The following is a 24,733-nucleotide window of genomic DNA, read 5'->3' as shown; positions in this document are numbered from 1 at the left end:
AGTCTTCCTATGTAGTTGATTTTCAGATCTGATCTACTTTGTAGGGCTGACATTTTGCAAGAATTCATGTAAGTAAGTAAAAATGCACAAGATTTGGCAATCATGAACTTTTGATTATTTTTAATGATTTAATTATATCATTAATTATATGATCAAAATTATATGTAATTTTGAAGATTCAAAGAATCTGTCTATGGGTTTTTTTGCAACAACTTTGATTCCCGCAAAATGTATGTCTTATATATATCCTAAATATGATTATCTGAAAGTAATGAAATAAAAAAGAATGAAAATAATCAAAGGGTTACATGAAAGTCAGATGATTATATCAGACTGGTAGTTTGCAACCCATTTTCTTCCCTATAAGTAAAAATATTCATTCATACAAAGGAATTCTATACTCTTATAATTCACCCAGAGAGCAGAAGAATGTTATAAGAATCTACTAGCTGGACTTCAGCTTTCCCAATCTCTTACCACTGGTGATTCCAATTAAGACTCTTAAGAACTGATGTCCAAAATATCTGAACGGCACTAGGTTTCTGTCCTGGATTAATAGACCATCATTTAGACAATGAAAACTACCTTAAACTAATACAGATAGATTTAAGCAGAATCCAATTGTCCTGCAGTTTCATTGAAGGGAGGGAGTAAATGTAGCTTACATTGTCCATGGGCTGAAATTGGAAAGAAAACAATGTGCTAAGGAACTTATAATTAGAAATATGACTCATGATAGCCAGCTACATTTTCAGAGGCAATGATTTCCCCAAACCTGCAGTGCCTTCACTTTAGCCTTACTCATTTTCTTTTTTTATCCTTTAGGAGCAAGCTATGATATCAAGCTTATTATCAGACTGAGAGAAGAAAACAGAATGGATTCAGCTTCAGCCTTCATCCCTAGGCTCTCAGGAAGTAGGAGAACATAACATCTACATTCCAATTTATTCTCAACTAAAGGACACCATTAAGCTATTGTTTATTGTTTAGTTTATTGATTAGTCCATAGGCCATATCAAAATACAGAGTTCCAAAAACAAATTGCTAATAAAATTCTATATAAAAACAGTTTAAAATGAAATTGGAGTAAAGTACAATAATTTGATATGTAGATAAGTAAAATAAGATAAAACTATGTTTCAGTATCACCCCTACAATCTACCCCAATCAATCCCACATATGCTGATCTCAGCCAAATCATTTTACTCAAGTTCTGAGCTGTACTAAATGTTGTTTAATTTGGACTAAAGTTGATATAAAGGCAATATCAGACAGTCTCAAAACAGAGAATGCTGCTATTCGGGCTAGAACAATCCAATCATCTACTACTGACAAGCTTTCAGCCTCCAAGGTATTCTTCAATATCTGCAATATGCTGAAGAAATATTTAATAACTAAACCTCCTGCCAAAAGTTTTTGAGCGGGTGGATCTCACTGGTTTGATTTTGAATGCCGGTTGCTGGAAAAAAAAATTGAAGGCAGCCATGAGACCCGTTCAGAGGAGTTCTACTGCCCATTAACCTAAATAAAAGAGAACATGGTATAATTTTCTTTCAAGCTGCAATTCAAATCCATATATTTTCCCATTATGGTCTCCTCTGTGAACTGAAACTGAATCTAACTAACCTTATGAAGAGAATGACTTGGAAGAAACCAGATAAAAAGCAGAAGTTTTGGAAATAAGATTTTTTTTCTTAAAAATATGCTAGATTTTGAGATGATAGACTGATATATAACCTTATAAAAATGCTGCATTTATTTCTGCTTCATATTGCTAGTGAAGAACAATCATGTCTGCTAGAAAAAAAACCCAGGATGTCAGGTAGCCACTATTGAACATCAGTTGGAATTACAAAAATAATCTAATATTACTTCCTTCTTTTCAAATTCTTCAACTGATTTCTCTATAAAGTCAAGTCATACTTCTTGTATTGTTTGAAGAAGCTTTGTGTTATGTATTCCTGCTAATATTCTCTCCAGAAATAATATCTAATAAAGCATTTCATTCATTCATTCATTCACTTTTCTACCTGCCCATCTTACCTAAATGACCCCAGTTGGTTAAACAAGGTCTTTAAAAAACTATGAATTATTACCAAAAGTAGGTCAAAAAGGCAGGCGTGTACACAATCACTAGAAATCAAACCTGATTTAACTTTTTATTAATACAATCATGCAGTTATCTTGATTCCATAACAAAGATCTGTTTTATTATATAGTGAAATCACAATTTAATAGGGATTGGTGACAACACACTACATTCACTGGACCAAAATTCTACAGTGATTTGTCTCATTATTGGTGTGAATGGGTATATATGACATAAACTGCTTCATCTGTGTTATTATTCAACCGATACAAATAGCTGTAATGACAAATTTCATATTTAACAAACATTTAAGATACCATTGTTGCCAGCTAGTCTGTTAAAAAGAAGATGGAATGTACTATAAATATGTCAACCATTATAGGCCTCCCCATGTTGAAGAGATGATGTAATATGGATTCTTCTTCACTTAAGGTCATTTATAAACTTTTGAAAGTCATGTGTAACTGGAAGAAGAGCAAATGATATCACATATATTAAGATATCATTGTGCAATATATGAGAATTTTACATATATAATTTATGTCACTTTGTCACTGTGGCTTCTACCTGGACCCTATGTTGATCAAATGATGCTTTTCATATAATAAATGTAAATAATTCCATTGTCAAGCAAATATGTTATGTCAGATAACAGTATATTTAAATCATGTATAAATTTATACATTGGGGTGTTGTGTGCATATGTTAAAGAGCAACAACCTATTTTTGGATAAGTCCAGCTGCTTGACATCATTAGTTACGAACTAAGATACAATTAAAAACTGTTGTACCATTTGAGGGGATACTGTTGTCCAAAAGAATTAACTGATAAACCCAAGGGCCCTTATTATACTAATTCATATTATGCTAACTGACAAACACCTGGAGTCACAGTGAACTTCCAAAATGTGCATTTGTTAACATTTTTGTTCTTTCCAAGAATTGAGCATACATTTTATGCAGGTAAACCATAATTGTAATAGAGGATGGCCAGTTGACCTGAATAGTGCAGTAGTCTTTTTTTGCCCCCAGGAAATAAAGAGCAACTTGGAGAAATTTTGGTTTGGAAATTGGTAACTTCTTCCAGCATGCTATTCTGATCAAAATGTCATTACTCATGAGACATGCTATCATCAGATAATGCGTATGTATTATTCAGGGCAATGCTTTAAATTATCATAATATGCATCTAACAATATAAAGCTTCGGCATGGCACTAATGGAATATTTAGACCAGAAGCAACATTTCTAAGAGAAATAATGACTGTATGTTTTTAATTTGATTACATTTCAAAAACCTCCATGATCAGCAGCATGTTTCAATTGTGCATCAGAATTTAGTTGTCATGTATGCCCTTCTTTTAATAGGAGAACCAGGATTTGATTTCAAAAGAGAAACTCAAGAAGCATAATACATTTGTGCAGGTTATAGGTCTTGGCATGCAGGTTAGTCGCAGACATCTTAGGTTTTCAACATGGGAAACCACTTCTGCAACCCATAATCCCCCCTTCCCTTTTAGCAGATTCCAGCACTCTACTTGAACCATTGGTTTTGGTTTCCTGTCACTTTGAGATTCAGAAAATAGTAAAAATTATTCTGATCTTGAGGTAGGCTGAACTCTGGTGGTTTTCAAGCTATGAATAGCTACAAACTCCTTCTCCACCACACTGCAGCCCAGCCCTTGTGCAGGATGCAGATCCATCATTACTTTGTCCATTGCTGTCCTTAAACTCCCTCAAAACATTAATTGCAACCACCCAAAGGAAGCCATCTACTTCTAATATACAGAGTATATCTATAACCTGGACCCTCCAGAAATGTTTTGCTTCATCTCCTAGAAAGCAGAGGTGATATGCCTATACAAGTAAGAATTCTAGAAGATGATCCAACACATCTAGAGAGCACCAAGTTAGACAAGCACAGGAAGCAAGCAATAAGGAAAATCTACCTTTGCCTGAAAACAAACTCACACTATGTCAGTACAAAGACAAGCTAGCATCAGGCATGTGTCAGAACGATAAAATTTGCCTACGCAAGGTAATACTAGAATGGATGGAAACCAGATTCTTCCTCTCTTCCTTGAACTTTAGAAAGTTCTTTACAAAGAAATTACATTTCCATGCTGTATTTTATATTACCAAGTCAGCAATGAACAACTTCTATATTCTCAGTGGTCTGCTAATATGTATTATGTTGCACAGATTGACTCAATATGAATACCTCATTGTATTATGTCTCTAATCTCAGACATAATTGTAGCATTAGGTACAAAACCAAAGAGAATGCCAGCTTACCTCCTTCATTTAAATATCAACAAACTAAGCCCTATCAATCACTTTTTTTTAAAGTATTTTTTAAGGTTGCTATCACTCCCTGTAGGAAAGCATTAATATTTAGAAGCAGATACACAATCTTCACAATTGGATGGAAATTGTCCAAGGAAAAAGGATGACCCAGAATATTATCCCAAACAGTAAGAAACTTGAAATTCATTTTTTTCTGTGGCAGCAACTCCTCAATTCCAGGATGAGATGGTGGAAGAAGTAGTCTTCAGAGATGAGAAGGGTAATACAAGTTTTGTTGTTAGGCTTTCATACAACAGGAAGTGAGCTCTTTGAGAAGTTCTTGAGAGCTTGTAGGTTCTTGGAGTAGTAGACCAGCAGCGGTTTTAGGCTCAGGTCATCAGAAGCGTTGCCACCTAGTAGCACAATTAGTCTATTCTTTGCAGTTCTGAAGCCTGGCATTATCTTCTCCTCCTAGCTGATACAGGTTCGGTCTGGCATGTTATTCCAATAAAGCCCCATTTCATCTGATTTGTGGAGCAAATAACCACCTTCCTTGATGATCTACTTGAAGGTTCCAGGAACTCCCTGGCTGCATCTATATTTGCCTTTGCTGCTTTGCCACTCACTTTCATGTTATGGAGATTTGTATGAGCCTTAAAATGCAGGAGTCACCCATGACTTGCAATAAATGTGTCTTTAGCAGACCTTACCAGCCTTCTGCTACAAGTCATGGAATTGGCTCTTAGCCTAATGCTGATCAAGAAGAAAGCTAAGTGGTACACATCACTGATTCAATCCATAAGCTGAGCACCATCTCCATATTTCCCATCGCTTTTCTTCTCCTCTTGCTTATTATTGTGAATTGCATAAGTACTGAATTTTTAATGTATTCCATGATCTACTCTTTGTTCTTAATGATCCACCAATAATGGAACAATTCATGTCATTAGAAGGGGTGACATTCACCGTCTTTCCCCCTCTCTATTTTATTCAATATCTCCTTCGTTTGCACTTGGTGCTTCTTCATGCCATCCCCTTCTTCATTATCAGTCTTGCACTTAATTGCAAACATTTGCAGTTGCGACATACCACACACAACTAAACAGTATAACACAAACAGTATGTGAGTGGATATGCAAATGGTATAAGAGCTGAAGTTGGGGGAAGGCAGGAGAAGATAGGAAAGAGTCAATTTTCAGCATGCCACTTATGTGACATGCCAGAAATTAACTTTCCCACCTTCTTCCAACTTCCAGAACCTCTTGACAGACTTGAACACTGGGTTGTATTTAACAAAATGAAATTCAATGTAGAGAAAAGGTTTTACATTTAGGCAAGAAAAAACAAATGCACAAGTACAGATTAGGTGAAAGCTGGCTCAATAGCAGTAGCTGTGAGAGGGGTCTTGGAGTCCTAGTAGACAATCACTTAAATAAGAGCCAGCAGTGTGCGACAGCAGCCAAAAAAGCCAATGCAATCCTAGGTTGCATTAACAGAAGGATACAATCAAGATCACCTGAAGTATTAATACCACCTTAAAAAACTTTAGTAAGACCACATTTACTAAGTGCATTGGGCTGGAGGCTAAAATGTATGAAGAGCGGTTGCAGGAATTCGGTATGTCTAGTCTAGTGAAAAGGACTAGGGATGACATGATAGCAGTGTTCCAATATTTGAGGTGCTGCCACAAAGAAGATGGGGCCAACCTATTTTCCAAAGCACCAGAAGGCAAGACAAGAAACTAATCAAGGAGAAAAGCAACCTAGAACTAAGGAGAAATTTCCTAATAGTGAGAACAAATAACCAGTGGAATGGCTTGCCTTCAGAAGTTCTGGGTGCTCCATTACTGGAGGATTTTAAGAAGAAACTGGGCAATCACTTATCTGGAATGGTACAGGGTCTCTCGCTTGAACAGGGGGTTAGAAGACCTCCAAGATCCCTCCCAATGCTATTATTCTGTTAACCTTCCAGGTTGGAGTTGCAGACAAGTTTGTTTTGGCAAAAGGTCGCAATTTGAAAGTTCCTAAGTACAGGAATGTCTATATATCCAGAATATTAAAAAAATTACTGATAAATGTGAATCTTAGCCTATCAGTATTTAATCTAGCACATGTACTGAGGCTAACCAAATCCTTATTTGACTCCATAAAGACAGGGCACTGAAGATAATAATCTCTTTGTTGTTCTCCAACTGATAGTATGCAGCAAAACAGTTTTCTTGGATCTGAAAGCTGTGTATAGCTATTTCAATCTATGATAGAATATTGAATAATATATAGATACTCTGGATTTAAATAGCAACTTAAATCATCATCAGAACTCTCCATTTCTACATGAAATATTTAAAATAATGGCATTAAAATCAATTAAGGGGTCTAAAAACTTGGATTAGATATAAACAACTAAAAGATGGACATTACATACTGTAGTATGAAAAGTTCCACAATAGCATTGCATTATTTCACATTCAAATGTGGTTGCTGAGTCATTGGCATTTTCTTGCCAACACTGCAGAATCTTAACTGCTGCAGCTATAGGTCCTTTGCTGCAGTACAGCTGCCTGCATAAGTAAGCCCCAATTATTTGTTTAGGTTTATGCAGACCTTCCTGTGGCTCTTTCTAATCTGTTTCTTTATAGTTTTGCCCAATAAAACCTGCTGATGATTCCAATTAAACAACCTAAACTAACAAGCAACGCTAGTCATTCAGAATCAAAGTTATTGCAAACTCCCCAAAAAAGATTATTGGTACCTTTGGTTTTATGCTAAAACCCACAAAATTGCAGTGTACTTGGCTGCAGTTCTTGGTAGGGGTTCAAGATAGTGATTCAACACAGGTTTTTTCCACCATACTGGCCATACACGCTAATTTAAACCAGTCTTAAAGGAGCAACTCATCAGATGAATGTGGCAGTGAAACACTATGCTTTGGGGGGGGGGGGGAAATCTATCAAAATGGCATGAAAGATTAGGAAAGAGGAAAACTAATTTTTCTTTTTTAAATTCTGGAGTAAGCAATTCAAACTTGCTGTGGCTGCACTTACTGCATTAAACCATGGTTTATAAACCATGATAATTAGCTTGACAAAGACTGTTACACCCAACTAAATAAATCGCAATTGATTCCATCCCGTTATGCTTGCAGCAGCACTGGGATGGCTAATATTTTAGCATTAAACTCTTACACTTTGCTAGCTGTCCGGATGGTGGAATTTTGGCATACATCTTTTATTCCACAATTTTTACCTCTCAAAATGCTGCTTAATACTTTAATACTACCGGTATTAAATAAAACAGGAGTTCCAAAACATGAACTATTGGTTGGCTTTTCAGACAATCAGTCAAAGTAGATGATTCAGGCTATAAAACCTATCTACATAAGGGTGCAGATAAAGAAGCAACCAAACTATCATTGTATAATAATAGTTCTTACTGCTAAAATGTCAAACAACAAGACTGGGCTTGAGATACAGTCCCAAGTGGGTATATATGCTGCATTTAATTTAATCAATCAGCTCATTACTGGTTTACATCTGAAATTTAATTTTAAACAGCATTCTTGCCCCTGGTATTGTTACTATTATCTGGTATATGTATATGTACAACTACTTGAAGTATCTGCTCCCTGAGAGAAGAATAAGTACAGCGATTCATGTTTTAGCACTCTTTATAAACACAGTTCTAAAACTTATAATCTACTGTGTATGCTATCAAAGATACCTTTGATCAATGCATTAAAGATTACTTAAAACATTAATTGATCTGCGGCATTAAATAGACCCTAATGCAGCTTGTATGGTTTTGAATGGAGTCACTGAAGCAGTAGGCGTGAGCTTAAATGGACTCCAGAAGATGGTAGAGGACAGGAAGACCTGGAGGAACGTTGTCCATGGGGTCACAATGGGTTGGACACGACTTCACAACTAATAACAACATGATTCAAATCTCTTGTGGTTTCAAAAACATGCTTTATTGGCTAGGGGGTTAGTAAACCCTTCAAGCTGTGATTTATTCCACAAAACCAGGGTGTTACACAGTGTGTGGATCCATTCATTTCATGATTTCTAGGTTTCATAAACAGTTGTCATACCATGTTCTAGCAAGACTGATGATGGCTGGATACAGATTTTATTCTAAGGATGCTCAGGCACCATCTATATATTATTGGTGTTGTTATCTCCAAACCGCCAATGAAAAGTAAAAACAGATGCTCAAACCAGTTATCATAAATATCCTTCTTTCTTGCAAAACAGCTCATTCATAATTGATACGTCACAAGAAGAAACAGATGGGCGAGAACTGATACAGGTACCAGTTTTTACCGTTTAGAAATTCTGCATAGGAAATTGTGACACTTTCAGTCTAGTCCACTAAGATAGTGGCTGAGCTAAAAGAGAAGTGGCTCATTCATTCCTGATTGGGGAAGTTACTCTGAATAACTTGGCTAGAGCTACTAAACATTTAGTATTTCCTTGCCTGAACAGAAAACAAAGCATAAGCGATGCAGCCATTTTCTAGGCCTATTTTATTTCCTTACCATTGGAATAGAAGATTAGGTAATAATCTTTTTATAAAGCAGAAGTTCTAAAACTTCATTTATTCAAGGGAAGCATGAAATGCATGGTGACTTGTACTCCTAATAAATCTCACTGCAGTTTACAGGAATGCTTCTGACCTGAAAAAAAATCCACCTTAGAAAATACAATTCATTTCATTAAATTCCCTTGTGTATATTTGTATCAAGAAAGGTCATTATATCAATTGTGAAGAAACTATTTTATTGGAAGAAGTTTGAGGTGTAACAATATAAACCTTTCCTAATTAAAAAATTATGCTCTAGCTAATCTTGTTTTTGTCAAAATAATGCCAAATAAAATGTTATAATTTTTAATTGATTTGGAAACAAGTGTTAAACATATTGCAGACTTTTGACACTTTCATATTAAGGGATTCAATTACTTTAATGACACTTTCACCTCTGCTTCTTTTGATAATTTAGCATTCTTTACATTCTCTTATTCCAGATTACAAATAAAAGATACAGCTTTTTATTATAGTATATAAATGAGTTTTAAGAAATCTTTACCTAAGGAATGTTTCAATTTTCCTTTTGGAAATATTAGGTACTATTTGAGATTTTAAATTATGAGGGCTCAAAGTTTTTTTAGATATAACTGACTAAATATGTCTATGGAGATTCTCAAGCTCATAGTTGTCTCAAAGGTCTTTTTCAGGCGGCAACTGGACTTTCTTGTTTTTTGACATTTTGCTCAGAGCTGAAGAAGCTTCTTGGATGAGAAGCAAAATGTCTTCAAAGGAAAAAACAAGAAAGTCCAGTTGCCTCCTGAAAAAGCACCTTTGGGACAACTGACTAGATACGTATTGCCAGTAAGTCCAATATACACTTAAATAATGCTAAAAGTAGGTAATCGAATATTATTAAGTAACATGACAAAGTACAATAGCTGATCAACTATTTGGTTTGTTTGCAGTCTTAATTCTTGTATGAATTACAATATAAAATGACATGACCTTTTATTTATTCTTCCATTTCTTTCCTTTTGTGTTTTGACTGTCTAGATTTTAAGTTTACCAGTAATGAATGTCTTGATTTTATTTTTTGTAAGACTCAAAATAGTGGAATAACAATACAGTAGAGCAGTGTTACTGGAGAATTCTGGGGGTTGAGGTCTAACACACCTTAAACTTGTCAAAATTGAGAAATCCTGAGTAGAGAAAGATCTAGAAACTCAGTTTCTCTTGTCATATGTTGAAATCAAAACATTAGGAAATAGGCAATTCATCATAACATTCTCATTTAGACCTAGGTTTTTAGGTCTCCAAATATGTAAGGAAGTATAGCTCCAATATAAGTTTTGAGGGGTATATATGCTTTCAGATGGGCTCAGGCTTCAAAGTTTCTTGCATTTGTTTTCTTACATATGTACACTGCAGATCTGATAGAATTGAATGCAAATTCAAAGCTGCTCCTTTAAAAGCACATAGCAAGGGAAACCTTACTGAAAATAGTAACACTTCTGGGTAGACTACGGATTTTTGCATGCTGTACTGCATTATTAATTGAGGTTTCTGAAAAAGTGCTCCCCAAGTCACATTATACTTGGCAGATTCTAAAAGCAAAAATAAAGAAGTGGCTTTAAACCTGTAGAGTTTAGTTAACACCGCACTGATAAGAAACGTCTCTCTTTTGTAAATTTAGCTTTCAGAAGAATTTTGCTTTCCCGCGCCTATGACAGGCAGTGCTCTGCATTTTCTGCAAGCCGAATGAATACAATGGGTGTAAAGATCGGATCCTTTATCTATCTGGCCCAGCAAGAAACTCAATAAATACACCTTTGTCATTTAGAAAACAACGGCCGTACAAGATTAGGGCATTTGTGTACGTACCCTCCTTTGGTCAGGAGTCACTCAGTGGTGGAGGGAAAATGAGTAACCGGCAAACCGTATGGAGGCATATGTGTTTCTGTCTCTCGTGTGTGTGTGTGTGAAGCATGACACATCGGGGCCAGGATTCCTCCACGTTTCGCATCCAGGGAGTTGAGTGCTATAAACCATGCAGCTGTCGCAGGCCGACGGCAACCCCATCTGCCACTCCTTTCCTTCTCCTTCACTACCCTCCATTTGACCCTTTACTGCTCAGGCCCTCCCTCCATCGGCTCCCTCCCCTCCTCCTTCTCTCTCCCCCGCCCCCCCTCCGCTGTCGGCGTCCCTCCGTCAGTCCTCTTAGGGCGGTCTCTTCTTTTCCCCATGTGCGGAACCGGCGGCGCAGCACGGCGCTGGGTGGAGGGAGGCGCGAGGCCTGTGTGATGCTGCGGCTAGCGGATTTTTAGCCTGCCTCCGGATAGGCGGGCGCAGCCGTGACTTTCAACAGCCTGCCCGTCACGGAAAGGAGGCTCGGCCCGCGAAGGAGGCCGGCGAGGAAACTTTGGAAGGGCATGTGAGTGAAGCTGAGTGGCGCGCGTGGGGTTCCGCCTTGGGGAGCCGCTTGAGACTCTGGCGCGATCCTGGCGTCCCAGGCTGGAGCTCGTCTCTAGCCCGCGAGGATGGCGCTGCGGCTGTCGGCTGAATGGGGCGGGGAAGGCTGCTGCAGTTTGGGAACGGCCGTTACCCGGTTACAATGGGAGCCGTGTTTCCTCGAGAGGATGTCCTGGGTCGGAAATGTGGCTTGCTTCATAGCCCTCTCCGTCTCCTGCGGCAGGATTCCCAAACCGGGCGCCGCCTCTGGTTCCTCGGGTTGGAGACGTGACATAGGGTGACATTGGGTCTTATTGCCAAGCTTGGTATTGTAACCGTGGCTAATTTTGTGCTCTTCGGCTGTTTTAGAATTAAACTGCCCTAATACTGTCCGGGAATTACCGGACGGTTAGTGCATCTGGAAGAGGCACTTTGGGGCGGCGGGGGGGGGGGTGTTGTATGTAGCTATCTGCATTGAACGTTTCCATCTTAAAGTGTAGATTCAGGCCCAAGCACACACCCAGTATAAATGTACTGGATTTTAGAGTGGCCCAGAAGGTCTTCCCATATCTCTGTATTTTGTTTCCCTTTAAAACGAATGCTTAGTACGGTAGGGGTAAGAAATATATGTAGGTATATATCACATTTTAAATTCTGGTGTGAAAGGCCCACACCCAGCTCTGCATTGTTACTCAGCTGACAGTGCTACTCCCGGCACTTACCACTCCCCTCCTAATGATGCTTCTGCGGATTGGAGTAAATGCAAAACGCCTGGAGAATAAGAGACAAGTGACCATCCTCGCTCCTAGAGCAGAAAGGCCGCCCAAGAGGTTTGAGAGAAATTCCTCTAGTGTTTGCAAAAAACAAAGAAACTTGGAAATGAATGAGAAATAATTGAAAGATGATGAAATTGTATAAAGATATAAGCTGATAATCATATACAGTCATACAACAGGATATTATTTAATGTATTTATATCCCATCTTTCCTAGGAGTGCTTAAGGTGATAAGCAATTTTTCCCTTCAGCAACCTCTGAAAATAGATCTGTGCAGTGCAGAAGGGCAAATGCAACTCTGGTAGCTGCTAAATTGTCTTGGGAAAAGATATGGCTGCTTTAAAGGGTTTCAGACAGGTACTGTGTCTGAACTCTGTGGCTCCAAAGAAGCTTCATGGAACAGAATCCGAACATGTACAACCTTGCTAGGAAGTATGGTCAATAGAAAAATAAATCTATAAAAAAATAAAGTATAGGCTTCAAAGACTGAGGGTAAACCTATACTTGGTTCACTGTGCCACACTGGCTTTGGATTATGCTGGCTTGCAGTTAAATTTCTCATGTAAATACCTATATTACAGTAGTCCCTCACTTAACAACCATTAGTTTAGTAGCTGTTCAAAACTGCAACAGCACTGAAAAAAGTTACACTTCCAACTGATCCTCTTATTAACTGTAGAACGGTTACAGCATCCCCACAGTCACATGATCAAATTTCAGATGCTTGGCAACCACCAACAGTTGCAGCATCCTGTTGTGGTTGTCTTTTGCGGCCTTCCCAGCTGGCTTTTGACAAGCAAAGTCAATATGAGAAGCTGGATTGGTTTTAACAACTGCATTATTCACTTAACAATTGCAGTGATTCACCTAACTGGCACAAAAGAGTCATAAAATCAGGCATGATTCATTTAACAACTGTTGCTTAGCAATGGAAATTCTGGTCCCAATTGTTATAAGTCAAGGTCTACCTATACAATTTTTTCCTATGTTTTCAGTACATATTTCCCATAAGTAAGGTTCTACATTTAGGCAAGAAAAACCAAATGCACAGGTATAGTATAGGAGGTATCTTGCTCAATAGTAGTAACTGTGAGAGGGATCTCGGAGTCCTAGTGGACAATAACTTAAATATGAGCCAGCAGTGTGCTGCAGCTGCCAAAAAAGCCAACTCAGTGCTGGGCTGCATTAACAGAGGGATAGAATCAAGATCACGCGAAGTATTAATACCACTCTACAATGCCTTGGTAAGGCCACACTTCGCATACTGCATCCAGTTTTGGTCACCACGATGTAAAAAAGATGCCGAGACTCTAGAAAGAGTACAGAGAAGAGCAATAAAGATGATTAGGGGACTGGAGGCTAAAACATACGAGGAATGTCTAGTTTAACAAAGAGAAGGACGAGGGGGAACATGATAGCAGTGTTCCAATATTTCAGGGGCTGCCACAAAGAAGGGGGAGTCAAGCTATTTTCCAAAGCGCCTGAGGGCAGGACAAGACGCAACGGATGGAAACTAATCAAGGAGAGAAGCAAACTAGAACTAAGGAGAAACTTCCTGACAATTAGAACAATTAACCAATGGAACAACCTGCCTCCATAAGCGGTGAATGCTCCAACACTGGAAGTTTTTAAGAAGAGACTGGACAGCCATCTGTCCGAAATGGTATAGGGTTTCCTGCCTGAGCAGGGGGTTGGACTTGATGACCTCCAAGGTTCCTTCCAACTTTATTTTTATTATTACTATTATTATTATTATATTTCCTATGTATGTATGTATGTATGTATGTATGTATGTATGTATATATGAAAGAGATATATACACGTATGCCTTGATGTTGCGAGTTTTGGGAACAATATAAATTTGAGGCAAATGTGCTGATAATCTCTGAAATAAACACAGTATATAATGCTGATCTGTCTTGATTCCTGTCTTCTGTGGTTGTGACATATAAATGTGAATTGTGTTCCATTCAAATATGGTAATACTCCTCAAACTGTTTTCCTAATAATCTAATGATTATTGGTTGGTGTTCTTTCGCTGCTATTGCAGTAGTTGATTTTTCACCTCTTATTTTGCTTCCTTATCACAATAAACATTGGGGTTTTCTTTATTATTATTTTGACTGACTGAAGATTTATGGTTACATTGTATACTTCTAAATACTGTAATTTCAACAGGTTGCCAATTTTTAATAGCTTGCTGAAGTGTTTTAAGAAAAACACTTGGTTCCTTATCTTCTGCCATTGCTTTCTTACATTGTTTGGCATGGAAGTTAATGTTTTCCTTTTGCAGGCCACTTAAGACATTTCTGTGTTAGATGAAGAACACAGGCATTTTATTTCTTTTCTGTTAGTCTACTTGGTTATCTGCACATAATGCCTTATTACCTATAGCTGCAGGCGAACTATTAAGTTCAACGCTTCCTTGCTAGCCCATACTGTTTAGGCTTTTGTAAAGAGCTAGGAAAAAGATCTTTTAGCTGTAGTTCAGTTTATAGAAAATTGAGGGGAAATAAATAGAATAAATAGAGTATCGTGTATAGATTTTGCAGTATTTTATCTTTTTAATATTGTGATCTTTCCAGAGTTATCTTGTAGTAAGATGGACAGTCAATAAATTTAATAAATAAATAAGGAAATTGAGAATTTTGAATTTTAAAGCAGCAAACACCATGATTATTTAGAGTATGTCCTTGGTGTGCTATATTTAAAATTATGAGATATGGCTGTTATATTTGTGTGTGTATATATATATGTATATATATATATGTGTACACACACACATACACACACACACACACACACACACACACACACACACACACATATATATATATATATATATATATATATATATATATATATATTAGGTTGCTAACAAAGAATAAAGAGAGAACTGGTATAGCTATTTCGAGTTCCATTAACTCTCTTCAGCCAGACTTACTCTTCTGAGATTCGAACCTGGGCTTATCTGCATGTTAGGCAGTTGTATATGAATATTAAAAACAAAATGGTGATTCCTGGGTAGACTCATGTTAAATAATAAAATATACGAACACCAGGAAGTTATAAAACTTTAAAAAGTTTTAATAGAATAAAACCAAGCTTTCGCTGGCTTCTGCCAGCATCATCAGTGTAGCGTCCAGTCGATGGGAGAAGCTATTTATAAATGTGGCGCTCTTTGCACCCGGCTTCTTGACCTCATCATGGGTCTCAGCCAATCCACCTGCGTTTTGATCGTAGTTTCTGTATTACAAGCTGTAATTTCCTCACTTTCCTTGCTTGTGCCGATACCACAGCTCTTCCTCCCTTCTTCGTATGACTGTAAGTCGGGGGGACTCTTTAATTCTACGTAGTTAAATGTGCACTGTCTGTGTTTATGTTGTTTATTCCCCTCATCCTCCCTCTTAGTACTCCCTATTTTCATTCTCCTCCCCCTGTTTCTCTGTCTACGATCCTCCTTCACAACTATATCCTCATTGTTCATCTCCGTAGCCCAGGATTCCATTGTGTTCGTATCATCCTGTTTCCCAATCTTTCGTATCGCTTTGTTAACTCCCCTTTCTATTTTCTCTTCAACGGGGTAATTTTAACATCCTCCCTGGAATTCGTGGCACTTACAAGTTGATTGTTAACCCCTTCTCCTGAGGGGGCTGTCCCCTCACTGTTGTTTATACATTCATTCATTACTTGGGGGTGTGCAACCCTCCTTAAAGGGAGAGAGGCGGGGTCCTTGCGATCATGATTTGCATCTCTTTGTACATTCCTATGGGGGGGTCGTTCCTCTCAAATGTCTGTGGGAGCGTGTGGAGGCTCTAAGATTATAACAAACAGTCTCCCCATCTTCCTGTAGTTCTCCTGCATTCCCAAGGCAAGAGCAGCTCAATAGGGAAATGTCGTGGGCGGATTAGTTGCAGAGTCGCCGGTGGAGTTACACGTGACATTCCAATCATTCAAATCATGGAGCAAGAAGCTGAAAACACCAGCCTGAAGATGACGAATGGGACTTCGTCAAAACGTCACCAAGACACTTCCAATTTGAAGCGGGAGAAAACCCGAATAACCAAAGACCTACATACAAACACCCGCGAAAACCTCAGAAAACATCTATCTATCTATCTGTCTGTCTGTCTTGTCTGTCTGTCTGTCTGTCTGCCTGCCTGCCTGCCTGCCTACCTACCTACCTACCTACCTACCTACCTACCTATCTTAAAAACAAATAAATAACGATCACCAAGAGGATAAATAGAAAAATATTTAATAAACCTAGCTTTCGTCGGGCACTCCCGACATCGTCAGGGTTAAAAGCAGTCATTGGCAGAAAGCTTATACACGGCCGCTAACTGCCTGCATCCGACTTCTAGATCGTGTCACCGGTCCCAGCTGATCGTGCTGCATTCTAAGTGTATCTCTTGCGTCAGCGTGTGGTTCTTTCCTATCCCCTCTCCTTACTCTATTGCGCACAAGTCCATCGTTAACTCTGGGGCTGAGTAGGGCCCTTTCACCTCCCTTTCGGCTGGTAGTTGTTTCCATCCTCCCACCTTTTGTGTGTGATTCTCTTTACTAGGAGGGAGGTGCGGGTCGTTCAATTTTCTCCTAGCCCCATTGCATGTCCCAGCTAAGTTGTGACCCATCCTCCTCACCCTTAGCGGTTGCAACTCGCCCCGTTCTGTGTTATCTACCCTCTTATCTCCTATGTGCGTTTCCCAGTTAGTTTGTCATCCGATCTGACGTCTCTCTCCCTATGTTCATGAGGGCTATTCCTTTTTGCCGTGCTGGTGATGACACTTTGCCGCTCAGTTCGCTGTTGGTCAATATCTTGTCCGTTCTATTCAAATCCCTTGTCTTTATCCTCCACAAGGAGATTCTTCTGATGCAATAGTGGGTATTCACTGCTTGTAGCCCCCTGTTCCCCTATCAAATCGACCGGTGGAGAATCTCTCCCTCTTTTCTGGCGCAATCGGGTTACTATCGTATATCTGCCAGTTGTACTCGTTGGGCGACTACCCCGTTGTCACCAATCGGGTGTTGAATGGATACACATAGTAAGGAGATAAGAAGGAGATAAGAGGGTAGATAACACAGAACGGGGCGAGACACGTAAGTTGCGACTGCTAAGGGTGAGGAGGATCGGTCACAACTTAGCTGGGACATGCAATGGGGCTAGGAGAAAATTGAATGACCCGCACCCCCCTCCTAGTAAAGAGAATCACACACAAAAAGGTGGGAGGATGGAAACAACTACCACCTGAAAGGGAGGTTAAAGCACCCTACTCAGCCCCAGAGTTAACGATGGAGTTGTGCGCAATAGAGTAAGGAGAGGGGATAGGAAAGAACCACACGCTGACGCAAGAGATACACTTAGAATGCAGCATGATCAGCTGGGACCGGTGACACGATCTAGTAGCCGGATGCAGCTAGTTAGCGGCCGTATATAAACTTTCTCCCAATGACTGCTTTTAACCCTGACAATATCGGGAGTGCCCAACGAAAGCTAGGTTTATTAAATATTTTTCTCTTTATCCTCTTGGTGATCATTATTTATTTGTTTTTATAATATGGATATACCCAAGAGTCGGATTTTTACCCATATAGCTAACCATATGTACACACATACATATACATATACATACACACACACACACACACACTATTTTTTTTTAACCAAGGTACGTCAAATGGGCTAATGTACAGAATGCATCCAAAATCAGTCACTCATGAAATTAGGGAAAGTTGTGACTGCTTTAGTGCTACTGGCTGCTGCTGCAGTGACATGATCTTCATTTTCAACATTCTGTGACACTTTCCCAGTCAGTCTCTCAATTCCTTGTTCATTTCCCCCACCCAGCAGCATCCACTTACCTGCCTGATAGGAAGGCAAGGGGGAAGAAAGGGAGAAAGGGAGAGAGAGAGAAGGGGGAAAAGATTTCCAATACTCCTCACTAATTTCCCACAAGGAAACTTAACAGAAAGTCAAAATTGCCCCACTCCACTGTTTTGTTTTTTTTGCCTACCATGGTCATTCTGTTTATTTAGGTAAGGAAATATCTCTGAAAAGACCAAATAGATTACGAGTTGTCTAGTTACTGTTTTAATTATTGGGCATATTATTAATTGTCCTAGTTCAGAAAGGATTGCGTAGAACTGAAGGATGTACAAAATGGAAAAATATGTTTACAATAGATTTGGAATACAGTTCTTTCAAAGACAGTTAAAAGATGAAGAAAATATTTACAATTATTGATATGTTCTGAGAAAGATAACGAAAACAAAAGCAATATCTAGAACAAAATCCAATAATTCCTCAGCGAGATATACCCATTTTATAAATGTAATAAATGGATCATGGTCTCATTTAACATTTTGTCAGTTTCTCTGCTCTCTCAAAGCTAAGAAAGCATATATGATAAATTTGTATTATCTCATAAACTTAAAGTTTAAATTAAGTTATAATTAACTTAATTATCTCATAAAATTAAAATGTGTGATTGAACGTAATTGACTTCAGAATAGATGAAAAAAAATACTTTTTAAAATATAGTTCATGCCTAAAATTTATAGTAACTGGAATTGGATACCGTATTAGTATCTATGGATATTAATATGAAAGAATTATGCATTGAGGGTTAAATAACAGAAACCCAATTTACGAACTTTGTGAAGACTTTGGGAAGCTCATAAATGTGATTTGTTCATAGTACTGTATTTGATGAGCCTTTAATCTGATAGTATTTATTTCTTATCAATTAAGGTCAGCCACAGTGACTGTTCTTCATGATTATGTGGGTTGCAGAACCTTTGAGGTACCTTATTCAACAAATGTGGGAGCCATAAAAGAGTTAATTTATCCTGAGACAGGTTTTCCAGTAGCTGAGCAGTGTCTGTTCTACCAGGGACGAGAGGTAAGTAAGAAGTTCTAAAGGCCGCCTTCACACCTTCAGTCACATGTTTGCACTTTGGGTACTTGGCAACATGGTCACTTTTATGTCTGTTTGCAGCATCATGTCACCCTGTTTTATGATGCTTTTGCTGCATTTCCAGTTTTTGGGCAAAACGGACCATAGTGAACAATGGATTTGCTTAATAACTGTAGTGTTTCCACTTACAACTGCAGCTTTTGCTTAACAACCGCCATAAAAAACATAAAATGAGGTCAGTAAGATGATCAACTCATTTTGTGATCATTACAACTTATGACTGGAATGGGGAGGCTCCATTAGAGTCATAACTTGAGGACTACTTGTATTTGTGAAACTGAATACAAGTAGTCCTCAACTTACAACCATTTGTCTAGGGACTATTCAAAATTATAATGGCACTGAAAAAAGCGACATGACTGTTTTCACACTTTAGACTGTTGGAGCATCCCCATAATCAAAATTCAGACTCTTGGCAACTGGCTCATATTTATGACAGTTGTAATGTCCAGGTCACGTGATTATTATATGTGTGTGTGTAGGTGTCCGCAAATGGTATTTTTTGGACAGCTGAGTGCAATGAAATTTTATTTTAATGTATGTTGATTAGTTTATATTTAAAGTGACAATAAAGTTGTATTCTACCCTACCCTACCCTACCCTATCCTATCCTATCTTTTGTGACCTTCTGACAAGCAAAGTCAATGGGGAAGCCAGTATAATTTAACAGCCGTGTTATAACTTAGCAACTGCTGTGATTCATTTAACTGTGTCAAGAAAGATCATAAAACGAGACAATATTCATTTAACAACTTTCTTGCTTCTCAACAGAAATTTTGGCTCAATTATGATTATAAGTTGAATACTACCTGTATTGAACATTTCTATCTTATTAATGGAACTACCTGTTACTTCCCAATATATCAATAAAAGTATAGTACTTTTCTTATTAGCATATAATGTTCTGTATCCCAATGATTTTTTGAGGTGGCATTTGATAACTGTAGACATTGTTTGATTGATATCGTATAAAGTAACTAACTGTTGACACTTATTTAGGAATATATATTACATTTAAAAAAGTGTTTTTTCTTTTTCTTATAGTTGTTTGATTGTGTCAAGGTTGGGGAACTTCAGTCTTCTCAGAATCATGTATTTCTAAATCTTTTGTCCAAGGGGCTAAAAGGAGGAGGTATAGTAAATCATAATATGCTATCCGATGCAATCTAATGAAAAAATACAGTAGACAGTCTTGTGTATTATAAATTAAGCTTGTTTATTAGTAATTTGATGTAGAAATAAATCTCTTTCAAATTGTAGCAATAGCTTCATTCTGTTTCAGGAGTGTGTGTTAAATATTGATGTTCAAATGTAACATATTATCAAAAAAATCTTTGCCACAACCAGTATTAAATTCTCAGGTGCCCACAAAAGTAATTGTCCTATATATGTTCATGAGATTGAATTTGTGTATCATATAAACCATAATTTACAAAGGTGATTTATGGTTCATTTTAGGATAGTAAATTAGTATAAGGCCATAGTTATATTGGCTTACTTATTGCTGCTATAGTAAAGTTATACGAATATGGGCACTTAGATTTTCCAGCTTGTTTTTATGCTTCGGCAAGATCTTTAACCAATCTAAAGAAGTATAAATGCAATTTCAATTTTTTTTAAAAAAAGCAATGTAAGTTGTAACTTAACAAAATAAGCTACAGATATTTTATTCATCTTTAATATTGGTTGTTTGATGTTTTAAGATACCATGGATTTATAGGCTGTCGCTTTCTGTAATGAGTTCAGATGTTACTATGTACTATTTTTGTACAGATTTCAAAATCAGATTTCTCTGGGGAGATGTTTGCACTGGCTTTGCTTTTTAAAATGTATCTGGGTTTGGTAGTTTTTTTTTAAATTCCCAGAATACATCTGATATAGCAGTGCCTCTAGAGCAGTGGTTCTCAACCTGGGGGTCGGGACCCCATTTGGGGTCGAACGACCATTTCATGGGGGTCACCAAACAACGCAGTCCGCCATTTTTTCCCCCTTTTCCTTAGCTGTGCTACTCCCTTTTATTCTATTGGCTTTTGAAAGCCAATAGAATAGACCCTCTTGAATAGTATCTAATTCTATTGGCTTTCAAAAGCCAATAGGAATTGTCCAGGCTGTCTCTGCCCTACTGAGCCCGCCAAAAGTCCCATTCTGCAAACGGTGCTGCACCAGTTGAGTAGTCATCGACTTACGACCGGTTGAGTAGTCCTCGACTTACGACCGGTTGGGGGTCGCGGCATTAAAAAGGTTGAGAACCCCTGCTCTAGAGCAATATGAAAAACTAAGGTGAGGCCTTTTATTTACTTGGCTTTGATTCAGGATGCTGTTCCTGCATTGTATCAGTGCTTGATTCTACTGACCCAGGGAGAGCTTATGAGAGCTAAGGAACACGTAGGGACCATCTAAGGATCTTGTTAAATGGACTCCAGAAGATGGCAGAGGACAGGAAGGCCTGGAGGAATGTTGTCCATGGGGTTGCAATAGGTTGGGCACAACTTCGCAGCTAACAACAACAAGGATCTTGTAGCTTTCCTGAGCATATATTTTCATGAGAGCTACAAGAACACTCATGTTGTTAAGGATCCTCATAATATGAAACTAGATTTGGGATTTAAAGTTTTATGTCTTTCTCACTTTGGTTTATACATTTTGTTTTAATTCTCTGGTTGTGATTACTATTGACTTGATTTTTAACCTGCCTATTTGCAGAACAGCTTCTGGTAAGTGCAATTAAACTGTTATAGGGATTCTTCCTGTAAACATTTGAAACCAATTCTGCAATGAAAAGTGTATTTCCCAATGTTTTCAATTGCAGGAGTAAACACCAGTTTTATTTCTTCGATTTAGGTCGCTTTGGACAAACCACTCCTCCACTTGTTGATTTCCTTAAAGATATTTTAAGAAGGTACCCAGAAGGAGGGCAAATTCTTAAGGTAATTAAAAGTATTGTACTTATCTAATATTAAGTTGTTGTTTTGTTAGTTATGTAATGTTGTTTGTCAGTTCACCCTTTCTACTGTTTCCAAGAAATTGTAATGAAATGAGCATAGACTAAAGGATGTTAGGTTTAGAATTCTAGATGGTAGTTAAAAAAATTAGCAACAATGCTAAAAGAAACGGGGAACGTGAGACTTATTCCTGTCTTTTCCATCTTGATAAATCATGGTATATCATGATAGCAGAGCAAATTAACTAACTGCGCACAAGCAGACCCCAAATGAAACTGTGTATCCCAGATAGATTTATAAATATATTTTCCCCACAGAAATAGCAATTTGCAGATCTAAAATTGTAACTTACTGATTTGTCATGTGAAGGATATTGTTTTATTTGAATATTTAATTTAAATATAGAAACAGAACTATGAAGGAAAAGTATAAACAGCCTTTTTCCACGCCTAAATATTTTAAGAAGCAGAAGAATTAAGTGCTGATAAGAAAATATTTGATCCAATTTATGGCAAAGAGAGAAGAGAAAGACAGTGTCAGCATTGACCTTCCATAAGGTTTTCTCTTATCTAAAGATTTATATAAAGTTGTGGTTAATTAACAGATTAATATCCTTAAACTGATTCTTACTGAATAGCCAAAACTTGTTATTTGTCATCCTAAAGGGCAGGATACAGCAGTTTAAATTATAGGAAAGCAAATTCCAGTTTGAAATTGTAGAATATTTTCTAGCAGTAAGATCAGTTTAGTAGCAGAACCAATTATCCAGAGTGACCAAAGTATCTGTCCAAACCTATTTTGCCTTGGCAGCAATCTTGGTTGAAAAGTTTTTTGTTCATGTATGTGTATCTTCAGAGGATGAAGGGAAGCCCTCACGTATGTAGACCAGTGTATTTTTTAACTTGGCAACTTTAAGATGTGTGGATTCCCAGAATTCCCCAGCCAGTTGGCTTGTTGCCAAGTTTGAAAAACACTATCTGTGGTAAGTATTCAAGAAAATGGGGCTTTTTTGGGGGGGGGGAGGAAGGATGTTCGGTGGTTGCTTTTTAAAGCACCCCTCTAAATACTTCACTTAGCCCTAATGGATAAATATATGTTGTGATTATTTTAATTCAGATTATGGAGTATGGAGTTTGATTCAGCAATCTAACTGACCTTTCAATTTTATAATTCTTCTGTCATTCATGATTGTGTGCCTGAATATTTTTGCTTTCTTTTTCCTGTGCGTTCCCTTCCCTTTTATAACTTTTAGATTACAAGATTGAGATAAAGGACTAACTTTTTAAAATTTACAAACTGCTTTGCATTTCCAACTGCAAACAAAAAAAATTAATCCCCCAATCTTTTATCTGAGCTGAACTATTTTTCCAAGTGTGTCATCACCACCTTTGACAAGAGATACCTATTTGTAACTTTAATATAATTTTAGTGTAACTGTGTTTTGCAACATTCCTTCTTCACCTTTATCCCTGTGTCACAACTGTCACTAATTCTAATTAACTGAGCGTTGGGTTAATATGAATTAGAATATTTTAATATTTGTTCCATTCTATTTCCAGGAATTAATTCAGAATGCAGAAGATGCTGAGGCCACAGAAGTTAGGTTTCTTTATGATGAAACTCAATATGGAACAGAGAGCCTCTGGTCTAAAGACATGGCTCAGTACCAGGGTAAGATATTTTTTTGAGCTTTATTTTCATGTCTGAATTACAGTTTCCTTGCAACATCATAACAAACTGTAAAATTCCATGTGTGCCCATATAAAGTTAGTAAGAAAAGTTCCTTGAGGATGGGTTCTGGCACAAATCCAAAAACTCGGAAGACAAAACCTCTGGTTCCGGTGACTAACCCAGATTGGATCCTGCAACTTTATTCTGCGACACGTATAATTGCCTTTATTTGTGAAAGGTAGTAATATTGAAACAGAAACTCATATACAATTGCATTATAATTCCCTTTGAGATGTACGCAAAGAGTTAGTTATATTTCTTCTAACCCCATTTCTGGTCTGATGGAAGAATCTTATGTTGGGTTTTTATTAGCAGGCAGGAGCTCAAAGTAACTCTTGCCATTGCAAAATTTACTTTCACATCTTGTCAAAATTGTATGCCAATTTTATCTGGTAAGATAACAGTTTTGATTTTATATTGCTTTTTCACCTCTAGGTCCTGCACTTTATGTTTACAACAATGCTGTTTTCACTCCTGAGGACTGGCATGGCATTCAAGAGATAGCAAGGAGCAGAAAGAAAGATGATCCGCTCAAAGTGGGGAGATTTGGAATTGGTTTTAATTCAGTTTACCACATTACTGGTATTTGCAATTATGTTTTGAATACTTTAGAATTAACATTAAGGCATATTATCTCTGTATGCACTGGGATTTGCTCTGTTTTAAAAAAAATAAGTTTGTTTTTACATGAATTTAATAGGAAAAAGATGTCCATCAGAAGATCTCTTTGAAATAAAATGAGATTGCAAGATGTCTAGACCATTGGAAGACCTGAGAGACCAGATTAGGAATAGATCTTCATGAAGAAAAGCTATCTGTATGGTTGCTAATTGTGGCACATAATTTAAAAAAGGGAGAGCGGGATATGGGTTCTGAATTGTTTTGTCATTTTTATGGTTCTTAATAGTGTTAGAGCCAGTCTGGTCTACTGGTTAAGGCACCAGGCATAGAAAACAAG

At 37.6% G+C, this 24,733-nt stretch overlaps 1 protein-coding gene across 3 annotated transcripts in view; it reads left to right on the top strand.

Moving 5' to 3' along the window:
• The first annotated feature begins 11,152 nt into the window (after window positions 1-11,152).
• Window positions 11,153-24,733, top strand: part of SACS (sacsin molecular chaperone) — a 33,572-nt gene continuing 19,991 nt past the window's right edge. For all 3 annotated transcript variants that reach the window (XM_039356155.1, XM_039356164.1, XM_039356145.1), the window contains exons 1-6: window positions 11,153-11,332; window positions 18,877-19,027; window positions 20,147-20,234; window positions 21,944-22,029; window positions 23,604-23,715; window positions 24,211-24,357. In XM_039356155.1, coding sequence (XP_039212089.1) covers window positions 11,331-11,332; window positions 18,877-19,027; window positions 20,147-20,234; window positions 21,944-22,029; window positions 23,604-23,715; window positions 24,211-24,357 — 586 coding nt within the window. In that variant the 5' untranslated portion in view covers window positions 11,153-11,330. The remainder of the gene's footprint in view (window positions 11,333-18,876; window positions 19,028-20,146; window positions 20,235-21,943; window positions 22,030-23,603; window positions 23,716-24,210; window positions 24,358-24,733) is intronic.

Source organism: Crotalus tigris, unplaced genomic scaffold, assembly GCF_016545835.1.
Source record: "Crotalus tigris isolate CLP2741 ecotype Arizona unplaced genomic scaffold, ASM1654583v1 scf7180000017573.2180621, whole genome shotgun sequence".
Taxonomy (NCBI): domain Eukaryota; kingdom Metazoa; phylum Chordata; class Lepidosauria; order Squamata; family Viperidae; genus Crotalus; species Crotalus tigris.
This window is presented reverse-complemented; position numbering and strand designations above follow the sequence as displayed.